This window comes from Oxyura jamaicensis, chromosome 3 (assembly GCF_011077185.1).
Source record: "Oxyura jamaicensis isolate SHBP4307 breed ruddy duck chromosome 3, BPBGC_Ojam_1.0, whole genome shotgun sequence".
Taxonomy (NCBI): Eukaryota; Metazoa; Chordata; class Aves; order Anseriformes; family Anatidae; genus Oxyura; species Oxyura jamaicensis.
In genome coordinates, this window is record NC_048895.1 from 118,007,811 (window position 1) to 118,021,120 (window position 13,310).

Sequence of the window (13,310 nt, forward strand, 5' to 3'; positions counted from 1 at the left end):
GCTCAGGATGCTCATTTATACACAGGTGCCATGGATCAGTTTGTTCCAGGCACATGCCTCAAACTGCATCTCTCCATTTCTGTCTCTAGAGACTGACCTGTCACTTTTATTTTATAACGTTTAACACCTTTTGTCATTGACAAACAGTTCCTCTTTTTTCTTCCCTGAAAGGAAAAAAAAAAAAGAAAAAAAAGACTAACATCAACCAGAATCTGATACACACAATGATGATGATTCTTAATAAACAATTACATTTGGAGAGCTGCACATATTCAATATGTTAATTTTTACATTATTTGTAATTTTTACCAGAATGTTATATTAAGTAACTACAGAATAAGAAGCTACAGACTTTTAACTGACCTACAGAAAAGGGACAATATCAACATGTAGAGCTATGTATATCATGCCTTCTTAACATATTCCAGGTGACCATGCGTATATAATCAACTCTTTGTTGCCTTGTTTTTGTTTTTATATATAGATTTTTTGCCATTTAATAACCACATTCATCAAAATACAAAAAGAAAGGTTAAAGATACCTGGGATAGCTAATCATAGAATAGCTACTATCCTTCAAAATGTTTTGTTCTTTTATGAATCAGTGTAGAAACTAGTTAATTCTGTAAATCTTAGTTTTCTGGTTGGGGTGAATGCTTGCTGTATGCTGTATCCACAGTCACTACAATAAAAGCAAGCCATACGCAACAGATATATTCCATCTGAGTAAGAGCCTGTTTCAGTTCCAGACTCTGATGTCCAGTTGGTGCTTCTAAAACCTGTTGGTTATTACAATTCCCAGAATGATTTATCCGTTGTACATCATGTAAGAGTATAGATAAGTTCTAAGGCATTTAAAAATTCAGTCTTCAATATGTGGTGCCTTTAACTTTGGAGGAAGTCATTATTATGTCCACAAAAATAACTGTCAAAGACTAGATAAGTCTTTCTCATCTGCTTTTTCTTACAGTTACTTATTATTCCCAAGTTTGTGATTCGTGGGGTCCAGCATTTTTTAAATCACATAAGATACTGAACTTCTGACGTGTCGACAGTTCATCTTTGAATTTCTCTTTGTATTAGTTACTTCTTTGTTGTTTTTCTTTAATATAAAAACGAACCATACGGTCATATTTCCTTAGAACTCCCGCCGATAGGCATCTGTAGAAATGCAGTGGTTTTTTATGCCAAGGAGAGGGAAGGACACTCACTGCCTCCTATCCTTGTTACATGGGTTCTGGTAGAATAGAACAAACGTGTCAGAGATCGTACGTCACTCTGCTGGACAGAAATAGCTCAGCCGAGTCTCCATCCAGATAGGTGATAGCCCAGTGCTTTTCCTTTCCAAACATCTGCAGCCTTTTCTCCTCTTTTTTTTTTTTATTTTTTTCTTTCTTCCCTCCCATAGTTCATTCTTACTTGTCTGAAAGCTCTGCAGGATGCCTGGCTCTGATGTTAAGAGTGTTCTTAAAAGGAAGCTGGCTTTTTTTTTCTCAAAATACAGTGCTTTTGAAAAAAGCTTCCTACTACCAAGATGTTAACTGTAGATTTCTGGATTTTAAGTGAAAATCCTGATTTTTGTATATAGGTTTTGTGGTCATTGTACAGTATTTTGCAGTATTTTTATAAATTGGAAGCAGGGGGGAGTGACAAAAAGCAGAGTTATATCTGAATTTCCTGATGTGTTTTGAAATACCCAAAGTTTATTATCTGACTTTTTCTTTCATATAACTTGAACAGGCAGAGAAAGGATGAACTGGAACAGAGGATGTCTGCACTCCAAGAAAGCAGAAGAGAACTGATGGTGCAGCTTGAAGGGCTGATGAAACTGCTCAAAGTAAGCCATTTCATGTCAGAAATGCAGTGCATCCTTCTCTCCCACAGGTCTGGAATTCACTATTGCCGTTCTGAGATTCCTGCATTGCTGTTCTTACCCTTATAAATACTTCATAAGGAATACAACGAATTTGCAGAAAGTCATTTCCTTACTGGCTCTGCATATTGGTGCAGATGGTTAATGAGATTTCAGGTTCGTATGCTGCTCTTTTGGTTAAAATATCAAGAACATGTAAGAATAGGAAGGTTTTGGAAGAATTAGATTTGGTAATAATCTACATGCTGTTCTGGGTAACAATTCAGTTCTTCTGAGTTCAGCTGGAAAATAAACAGGAAACTATAGTTACTGTAGTACAGAATATGACTCCCCAGTGGCATGGCAATGTTTCACCAAGCACTACTACTACAGTAACCCTTTGATGTTTGCAGGGTCTTTTCTTTTTGCTTTATGTTATGATGGTGTTGGTTCTGCTCTGTATTGCATGATATTGTTTGGATTTCTGTTGAGGGGCCATTATTCCTTTCATAGCATACTGCCAGAATTGAGCTTGTATTTGATTACCAGAGTTTGAGATATTACTGTGTGTTTTTTCTTTCCATTCTTTAAATTGGACAAGAGCCTCATTCCATAAAATGAATGGGAAAACATTGTCCTAATTCAAAGAGTTTTTGATCTAAGATGAATAAAGATACGATACACAGTGGGAGAAATGGGAGAGGGATCACAGTAGTTACAGTGGCAGGAGAAGCACAGGGTTTTATGGTTTAGCTATAGGCACCTCTTGATAGTTCTAGAAAAACGTAGAGCTTGTCTGCACTTGAAAATGATAATTAATTCACATAGTATATAAACCTGAAGTTCAGTCACTCTTTAGATTAGACTTGTATTCTGGAATAGGAATGTACATACAAGGCTATGATCAAATACTCTTTAGAGGTAGCTGTTTTTGTTGTTGTTGTTTTCTTTAGCTTCCCCGTGCAGATGAGCACATGGCTAGAATTAAGATTTGGGAGGTATTTTTTTATGCCAGTGGTTCTGCACACTGTAATTTTTTTCCACTCAGACAGTTAACATCCGTCACCTAAAAATATTGAAGATAATAATTTGCTAAATTCAACTTGACTTCTGCAGATGCTAAACCTTTGTAAGTTCAAGTGTGAGTTTCTGAAGATGGGCATCCAAAGCTGAATTACAAATTTCAGGAAGTACAAGAAGTTGTTGCTTCAGAAATGGTTTGATTCTTTGTGGTTGAGATGACCACAGCCTTAGCATTTTAGGTGTTATCTTGCACACACAACCAGTACAGATATTTTGCTTTAAGATGGTGACAAGCTCTGCTGCACAATTTTCTGTAGCCCCTATTGTTTTCAAAGCCCTCGTGAGCCTTCAGACATTAATCCTCCCAAACACTACCTGGTGTGAATGCTGTCATCTCCATTGGGTTGAGTGGCTGTTCTGTCACCCGGCCTTTCTGCTCTTCCACCTTGAAAGCCTTGAAGGCAAGGCGGCCTGTAAGGCTAAGAGAGATGCACTACTTGGAACCTGTACAAGCAGCCTGCAAAACTTTATCTGCCGCCTAGCCACGGGTGGAAAGACAGCCGTGATGTCCTGGCCATGATGTTCCCAACTCCTGACTGCCTGCACAGTGTGTGCAGCCTCTCGCCCTGCTGCTTGGACAAGGTGTGGAGCAGCAGCGGATGCTGGTATCAGAAACTCAGTGGTGAGGAGAGCAGAGGCTACGGCAGGGTACTGCAGAGCAAAGGGAGCGCGTGGGCAGCAGCGGCAGCATTGCAACTGGGGAGATGGAGGAGGGAGGAAAGGGCATTGCAGGAGGAAGAAGGGAACCATAACCGAATCCCATATGAACAAACAGTGTTTTTAGGACCCATTTGTTAATTTTGAACATGCAGTCCACTTCTACCAGAAACTACGAGTTTATCAAGAAATTTTAATGACATTGCTAGGCAGTATTACACAGAGGGTTAGTTTAGAAGCCAGCTCTTACTAGACTTTTCATTTATGAATCTACTGTCTTTTCATGAACTTTCCCAGTTTCCAAAATTGCTAAAAACTTTAAGGGCAAATAGGAGTGGATATAAGGAAGAACTTCTTCCCCAGGAGGATGATGAAGCAGTGCAGCATGTACCCACAGGGGTTGTGCCATCTCCATCCCAATGGGACAGAGCTCAGAGCAACCTGGTCTGAGATTAATCTGACCCTGTCCTGAGTAGGAGGTTGGACTAGAGACCTCCTGAGGTCCCTTCCAACCTGAGTTATCCTATGAGCCTGTGACTGTTAAAATTACTTGGTTTTACATGTTGTATAATACGGGTCTATGAATTTCCCCTTTATTAGCTCTATATGGAGCCTGCCAGCTTGTCTTTGATGAAAGCATCTTCCAGAAAGACATCTGTTCCTGAACTGATGAAATCAAAAATGGAAAATCCACTGCCAATGCAAATTTGCTTGCACAGTTAAAAATGTATACCTTATTTTGAGTTTTAATGTATTTAGCTTCAGTTTGCACCCATGGGCTCTGGTACGTGTGGTTCTCCGTCCATTAAATAAATCAAGGAGTTCTCAGTGCCCCTGTTTTTTTCCCTATGCAGATACTTACTCCTCACACTGACAGCACTCCTCAATCTTCTTTTTAAAGCAGTTGGACAGGCAGAGTTCTGCTGAGTTTCTCACAATACTGTACTTCAGTCTTTTTTTTTATGATTTTATTTGCCTTCTGCTGATATTTAATATTATTTTTAAAATTGGGCAAAAACAAACAGTACGTTGATTTCATCTCTGACTCTAAGCAACACTATACAGGGAGTTACAGGAGTAGTTTTATTATTTTTCATTGCTATTTTTCTTTTTGTGCCTTTTTGCCCTAGTGACAGCTTTTTGAATTCTGTCAGTTATCCCGTTCTTACTCCATGTAATGTGCTTTGTTTGTTTTGTATAGTGCTAACTGGTTAACGAGAATGTCACAATTAAATTCCCTCTTATGAAAATATATTACATCTGTGCAGTTCCTGTAGAAGCCAAACTTGTAATACATTCAAATAACAAAATCAGATTTATTTGGCAAGACCTATTTTCCATGAAGCTATAAAGCCTCATACATTACTTATTAGTTGAGTCTTGTATCAGCATTTCTGTTACATTGAATCAATTAATGATAGGGCAAGATGTTTATACTTAATTGCGTTGTCTTATCCTTTTTGAATATCAGTGCGAGACAGCACAACCCCGTCTTTGGTCCCTTCTAACTGGACCAGATAACTCCTCATGCAATTACTGTAAGAGTTTTGGCTGCAAGCTGCCCAGGCCTATTGATCTAAAAATAGTATTTCTAGTAGATACTATTTTAACACGTTTTCTCATTACTGGTGGAAAGTGTTTCACTCTTTGCTGATGGAAACTACAAGGGGAAAGTACAGCGTCCTCCTATTACTCAGACACAGAAAAGAAATACTAATTCCTATTCCCCTATTAAGAATTTTACCATCACTATCAAGACCCAATATACACCACCTCAAGGCTTTGTTTTGTTTCTGTTATTTTTGTTCATTTCAAAGACTCCTTTCTGGTGGCTTTAGCCCTGTCAGACATGAATTTTTAGTTCAAGTTTTAGCTACTCTTCTCATTTGGTGCACTTAAAAGTTTTCATTTATAATTTAGATCAGCTGTTAAGCTTTTATGCTTTTTCCATTTTCTTATACAATATTTTCTGCATTTTTAATGCCACCTTCATTTCACTATTTAGAGCTGGATTCATCTTACCTAACTTTGGTGATCTGAAAGTCTGGTATCTCAGCCCCTTCTGTAAACAGGAGAGAGAGGAAAGCATACCTTTGGAAGGTCACAGTTTTTCTCTGGAGTTTCATCTATTTTTTACATGAAATATAGAAGGAGCCCAGATGATTAATTGATACTGGACACCTTTGTTTTCAATGGGTACGTTAGGTAAGATGAACCCTGTTCAAAGCAAGAGGAGTTATCACTCTAACCTACCCTGGTGATTTATCTAACGCTATTTTTAACAGACTTCCTTTACATCTTTGTTACATATTTTGATCTCTGCATTTTCCTTCATTTTCATTGATAACTTCTCTACATTCTGAAAAATTGCTCAGTTTAAAGCTTGGTGCAGGCAGGTTCTCATCCTGTGGCACTGGGGCAGAGCCTCCAGCTGTGAGGGCTCACCCGTGCTGACGGCGGCCTTGGAGCCGGAGAGGGGCCCTCGGCTGGCTTGGTTGTGTGTGGGGGCAATCGAACCCCCGTGATTCACATCCCACTTTGATGTTTGTTAGCCAGCACAGCCATCTGCCCACACTGCTGCAACACGCACTCGGGTCGCTCTTTGCATGGTGTGTGCTCTTAACCTTTTACTTGTAGTTGGCCTCCAGGCGCTGCGCTCCGTGCTGTGGCACTCAGGAGGCCGCAGGCATCGGGGTGTAAGCGCCTGTGGGTGCTTTGTCCTGGAGGAGCTCAGCTCCTTCAGCTCTTCACTGAGTGTCGTTGGTGGTGTTTTGGTTGCACTGTCCCACGCTCTCTGAAACCCTTTGAGCCTTTGAACTCTGGGCGAGTCTGTGAGCGCAGGGCAGCATTCCTCGGACGGCACCCACCGGCTGTGGGAGAGGTGCTGCCTGCGGTCACAGCGGCGCTACCAGCGCTGCCCAGGCAGCCTCCAAGCACCATGCAGAGTTAGCAAGCACCAGCTTGGATAAGGCCATCCCGGTCTGGGTGATGAGAGGTGACAAGTGTGGACCTGGAGATCACGCCAGAGCACGGCCACGTGCAGCAGAGGTGAAGACCAGGGCCTTGCGCCTGAAGGGCTCCTGCCGCGGCCGCCGTGGTGTTCCCACATCTCTGGCATCCCCCGGCAGCTCCAGCCATCTCCAGAGAGGCAGAAGCAGATCAGGCCCTTGCACATGAGAGGCCTCCTGTCCGCCCAAGCTGCACGGTGGCCAGTTACCTGCCAGCGGTGTCACCAGTGCCCACCATCAATGCTTTTTATCTCCTCATCCAGGCTGCAGGCTTACCTTTCTGTCTTTGCTTCTGAAGACTTTAATCATCTAGTGCCATTAGCTGGCACTCCTCTAATAAGTAGTCAGCAGTGTTGATTGCTTCTTGCAGGGTTTTTGCCTTAAGCAAGAAGGATATTCGGCAGACATATCCCATATCACTTTTTTCCATTTCCTCAGTGGTAATTTCCTCACTAGCTGATTTGATGATTTATCTAATAACTGCTCAGTTCTCTCTAGCAAAGCTCCACGTCTCCTGAGATTTTTTTCACATCTGTAGTTAATGCTAAAGCCTCATTTTTCAAACCAACAACTTTTTTTGTAGAGTGGAGATCATTTAAGATCTTTTCCCTGACCTGGCTTACCATCTGGTCCTGTGTGTCCCTGTGCTTGCAGAAATAACAACTGGAAACATGTGGGAGCATGGGGAGGGCAGCAGTGGCCTCCGCAGCCGATGTTGATTCATGGTTCAATGACACCATGCCCTACATCTGCTACATCAGTGCCTAAATATGCACCTGAACCACCCCACATCTTGGGAGGAAAAAAAAAAAAAAAAAAAAGAGAGAAATATCTGCTCAGAAATGTGGAGTGATATGGTTATGTCTTACTGTACGTCTCTGCAGTCACTTCCAGTGTATCTGTAGTGCCCTCAGCGCACCGTCAGGAACACATCTTTATCTTCTGGTGTAGTGGTCAGTGAAAAGAAACTACTCCAAATCAGGGGACAGAGTCTGGTTAGTCCTCCTCAGACAGGGAATAAATGAGGGAAGGTGGATAAATGGGTTCAGAGATCTCAAGGTCAGAAGCAACATCTATTCCATGAATTTTAATTCCATGAACTGAAATTCTGGGGAGATGTGCTGGGGAGCAGTCCAGCTGCTCACTGCACTGCCACTCCGTGCAAAGCCACTGTTGGAGGGAACACACACTGTTACCCTGAAAAAGCTGTAATTACTAATTCTGCAAACACAAGAGTACTCAAAAAATATGCTGCCAAGGTATCTTTCTAATGCACACTGTTGCTACCCCACCACAGCCACCATGCTCCTCCACACAACCAAGCCCACACGACAAAACAGCCTGTAGAGCTCAAAATGGTGTCCCCATTGTTACACAGGTGAGGACAACATTAATGAAAACATTTGAATTGTAAAAGAAACTCTCGATATATTATATTTTGCTCATACCCAAAATAAGCACGTATAGTTGAAGTTAGGGTGATTCTGCTGGCCCAGGAGGATCATAGCATACATTTCCCTGATTCAAAAGCTGATAAATTCATCCATATTTCACTATTTTTGGTCTTGCAAGTTAGCAGTGATCCATACTGCTAGAAGTTACATTGCAACAATGAAATTGTTCTCTCTTTTTGCCTACTCCATATCTTCGGTGTTTCTGTCTCCAGGTTTCTCTCCTCCCATTCTAGGTCTGATTGCCTGCCTCTCTTTAATTTGCCCTTTTGAAATCTGATCTGCAGAGGTCACTGCAGGTCCAGTGCTAGTGGTCACTCTGTGATCAAAAAGGTGATATTTTAGCTCTCACGTTATGACAGTTTTGGTCTTTGTGATGGCAGATTTGTGCATGCAGGAAACCAAATGCATTGCATTGATTGCACACTTCAAAGGGTGTTTCCAGACTTTTGAGGGTGGTAGTCTGATATTTCTAGGCTGAAAGTAAGATTGTCTTGAAGACAACTAGAGTCATTTCTGAGGCTAGGACAGGAAGAGAAGCCAGTACAGGTTCTACTTCAAGCAAAGATAACAGTAACATCCATTCCACGTTTTCAACTTTCCCAAATACTGGTGGCCATTTTAGACGAGTCTTCTTTTGAGAATGGAACAAATTACATCTTTGCTTTCCCACCACAACAGTTACATCTAACTTCCTTGTTCCCGTTTGTGTCTACAGATGTTTCTACAGTTTGCCATGTTCTGTTCTTTCATTGGATCTGTTATAGATTTTGTGTATGTATGTTTCCTTACAGTACAATAATTAATCTACCCTGTTTCTCTCTTCACCTTTTTCTTTTGCCAACGAGTATAGGAAGAAGAGCAAAAACAGGCAGTAAGTTGACTTCAGTTTGTAGGTGATCTAACTTTTTTTCTTACTGCATGAAAATACATTTTTCTGTTAATTGCCTTGGTTGTAAATAAACCACGGGAATGCGGGGTCTTTCTCACATCTGAATTTGAAAGCAGCCTTCATGATTATCCAGTAGAGCATGTTTTTGTGTATGTCCTTAAAGTTATTCCGCTATCACTTTCACATTAAGCTGATTGCCATGGGTACACAAGCGGTGACTGTATTCATTAGTTTTTTATGGAATTGTGCATGACCATCCAGGGTTGAAATGTGGATTCTCAGCTGGCTTCAGAATTTATTTTCTCAGAGATTCTTTAGAGTGCTTTCCATACTAAGAAATCTTTCTTGTCTCTTCAGGTATCCTTAATTTGCCTCTTTGCCACATGCAAGTCCATGCATGAAAACTAATTAATGACTTAATATTCTAGGCATGGATCCATATCATTCAATCATGATATAGTCTCCTTGAATTAGTCCCAGTATGCTCATTGTAAACAGGATGAGTAAACTAACAAGAGACAAGAATGCATTTACTTTTTACTGATGTTCATTTTCTCTGCCCACCTATTAAAATCTGAACCCTGTGTTAATTTCCGAATCCACTCCAGAGGGAGCCCTTTTGCTTTTCTCAGAAATAACCAGATGTTCAGTGTCTTCTCTCCAACAAAACATTTTTTCAGCATTTTTGAGCATGTTTTTCTTTGTACACAAAGCATTAATGAAAATTAGTCCTGTGTTTCCCACCGGCTTTATTTTGTTGTTGTTAAATGTTGTCAGATACATTACATGAATTGGAAATTCTTGACTTTTTTTTTTTTTTTTTATGAAATATATATTTCTGGTTAACTTCAATTGCTGAAAACACTTCAATACTACATGTGCTGAAATTGGCTTTTGGTGACTCGTGGATGGCCATTTATTAAAATACTGTCATCAACTTAAAAAGAAGATGGTGGTAAGTGTGCATCTTCTGTTGGAGCCTGGTTCATCTTTAGTTGCTGCTGCCAGTGAAGATTTATCCCTGGGTTTGCTAAGGCACCTTGCAGAAATTCTTTGGCTTAATGAAGGGACCAGATTGCAGCATGTGGCAGTGATCTTCAAGGAATTTCCTGGAGAAGGGAAAGCAACCAACACACCACAGTCCCTGTCCTCCCACTTCATACTGTGCAAGTGGAATGTTGTACCGCATGTCATTCTCTTACCCAGCATCGTTGCTAGGAATAATCATCTACATGGAAATGAAGAATTTTATTAGCTTGTTTTTCCTCTGCTGTGATTTTTCATCCTGATTATGGATATAGAAAAAGGGTAAATATGAGATCAAAGGAAGAACTTGCCCAATTTTTCTTCCCTTCTCTTCCTGGAGCACTATGTTAGTAAGAGGAGAAGAGAGCCAAAACTGACTGCTAAAATAACATCTACACATTGTTACACCTCCCGGCCCCATTCTGTTGGAATCAGTGATGAATGAGCCAGAAAGGATTTGAAACTCAAGAAAGCAGATTTTGACCAGCCAAAGAGCACATAACTGATCAGTAGGAATTAAAACTTTACATCCTTACATTTGCATGGGCTGAAATAGACTGGAGATGCTCTGCTCCGAACTGTAAAGGTGCAGCCTGGAAAAGATGGAAGTCTTGGGGCGCAGTGTTCCACTTGGCTAGGAAACAGTCGTAGAAAGCACAGCATAGCTGAGGTAAGGGACCTCTGGAGACCAGCTAATCTACCTCATATGCTCAAAGCAGGGTCAGCTAGAACAGGCAGCTCAGGATCTTTTCCGATCACGTTCTGAGTATCTCCAAAACTGGAGACTGAACAACCTCTCTGGACAACTGGTGCTAGTGCTTCACCAGCCTCACCATAAGAAAGGTTTTTTTCTTTATGTTTAATGGGAAATTCCTGTATTCCATGTGTCCCATTACCTCTGGTCCTTTCACCGGGTAACACCAAGAAGAGTCCGGCTGTTTTCTTACTCTCTTCCATCGGGGATTAGTACTCATTGTTAATGGCCCCTTGATCATTCTGTTTTTGACATTAAACGGTCCCAACTCTTTCAGCCTCTGTTCGTAAGGCAGATGCACTTGTTCTTTGTCATAGTTTTCGGCTGTTCCTCAGACTTGCCCTATCTTGCTTTGTATCTTTCTTGTATTGGGTTGTCCGGAGCTGGCTGCAGCACCCTGGATGGAGCCTCACCATGGCTGAGGAGAGCGCAAGGATCGCCTCCATCACCCTGCTGCCAGCACTGTTTCCAACACGACTCAGGATGCTGTTGACTTTTCTTGCTGGAATGGTACATTGCTGTTCAACTTGTTGTCAGCAGGACCCCAGGTCTTTTTCTGCCAAGCTAGTTTCCAGCCAGCTAGCCCCCAGAGCACACTGATGCACGGGGTTATTCCTTCCCAAGAGCAGGACTTTGCTCTCTGTGTTGAACTTGGTGAGGTCCCTATCCACCCGTTCCTCCAGAGGGGTTCAGAGATCTCTGAATGGCAGTCCAACCATCTGGTCTATCAGCCACTCCTCCTAGTTTTGTAGTGTCTGCCAACTTGTTGAGGATGTGGGCTGTCCTGTCATCTAGGTCATTACTGAAGATCTTAAACAGTACTGGCCCCAGTATCAAATCCTGCTGCACACCACTGGTGACTGGCCTCCAGCTGGACTTTGCATTGATATCAACCCCTACTCACCGCTCTGTGAGTTGGTGTCTGCACTACTTTGGAAAGGAGGTAATGGCACAGGTTAAAGTCCCAAGGAATTCATTGGACCATACTTTTGCTTCTGAATGTCGTCAGGACTTCATGTCATCCGTTTTCTCCAGTAACAGGCATACTTGAGCACAGGGCTGGCTGGGTGTGAGATCTCAGCTTAAAGAAACACAGCCAAGTGAAGAACTTTAAGAATATTATCAAACATCACATGTCCTTTAGAACCTCTGCCAGTTCTGGTGGTTGTAGACTTGCATCTTCCCTCTACATAAGCGTATAAAACCCTGGAGTAGCTTGGGAAGGGTACCAGTGCAGTGTGCACTCAGCCAGCCCCATCCTGTGTCCACCATGCAAGGCTTGGACAAAGAGCCTCGTCTGATTAGTACTTCACAAAGGCCTACAATCTAGTCCACGAACAGCTGGCCCACGTGTTTGGGGCAGTGGGGAACATTTCTGGGTCCTGTGGAAGAGAAGACCCAAGTGCCCTAGTGCTTGATCTCACACCCCTTGATGAGACGGCTTGGTTATGTGGTGGCAGCCTGAATTTACGTGAAGGATTAAGGTAAATAAGAGGCAAATCAACAGAACAGTCACGTACTCAGGACTGGCTGCACATCAAAAGCAGTAGCATCAGTACCCACTTCAGGAATTTCTGATTGCCCTTCGCTGCTCAAGCTGCGAGTCCCATTCTGCCTTATCCATTGCTCGCAACAGCTAGAGGTGGGTCAGAGAGGATCAGTTGTCTTGGCTATATTCAAGCAAGTTTCTTGGCCAGCAAAAAAGACTTCCTGAAGAAGTCACCTTGTTCATTCTGCATTTAAGGAACATACCCAGGCTAGCACGGACTTTTTGAATGGCTTGACTGTCATCATGAGCCAGCACTCCACCAAGACGCTTAGCCAAGAGGAGCAAGCTAGGGTTTGCTCATAACATTTGCAGCCAGAGTGATGGCACATCTAAGCACTGAGGAGAGATCTTTGCTGCCAGTGGCAGGGCAATACTTGGCTGCTGAGATTACTACCGAGTACCTACAGAAAACTGTGGGAACTGACTTTCACCTCCAGCAAAAGGCTAGGTGAGCACAGTGACATCTAAGACAGCAAACTCCAGACACAAAAATGTCCTCAGAAGGCCAAAAAGCTATGGCTCTCTTGACCAGTCTGGCTCGAATATCATGGCAAGCTATGGGGAATTTGTATCATGAGAGGTCCACTATTTCTGATCCTGGTTCAGAGTTAATTTTCCATCAAGATTTTGAAAGTTCCTTTACTGTCATTCCCTTCACAGGACTGCCTCTTCAAATCTCTTGGGCCAGTCCTGGTTACACCCTCGAGGAAAAATGCATTGTGTAGAGATATTGGAGTAATGGGGTATTAAGCCACAAGGTATTCATGGTCCATCACACCATTCTCTATTACTGCTAATATCGTTGCGTCCCAGCTAATAAAGATCTTTTCCAGCATAGATCTTAATTTACAACAGGACCGTTTTCATGTCACAGCTGGTGAGAGGCTTAAATAATCTGCTAAATATTAAAACCTTTGTTTTATAGTCAAATGAACAGCCTTTGGAGCTGTACTGTTCACTATTCAGAAGAACGTTAAAGGAATTCACAAAGATGTACATCACATGTATCATGTCTTTGGCATGTAGTACAATAATACA

General features: G+C 42.0%; 1 protein-coding gene across 7 annotated transcripts in view; it reads left to right on the forward strand.

Moving 5' to 3' along the window:
- Positions 1 to 13,310, forward strand: part of DTNB (dystrobrevin beta) — a 196,467-nt gene that overhangs the window by 134,375 nt on the left and 48,782 nt on the right. For 5 of the 7 annotated variants that reach the window (XM_035321179.1, XM_035321180.1, XM_035321183.1 and 2 more), the window contains 2 exons: positions 1,741 to 1,837; positions 8,905 to 8,925. In XM_035321179.1, the coding sequence (XP_035177070.1) occupies positions 1,741 to 1,837; positions 8,905 to 8,925 (118 nt within the window). The remainder of the gene's footprint in view (positions 1 to 1,740; positions 1,838 to 8,904; positions 8,926 to 13,310) is intronic. The other 2 variants (XM_035321182.1, XM_035321185.1) reach the window with 1 other exon arrangement.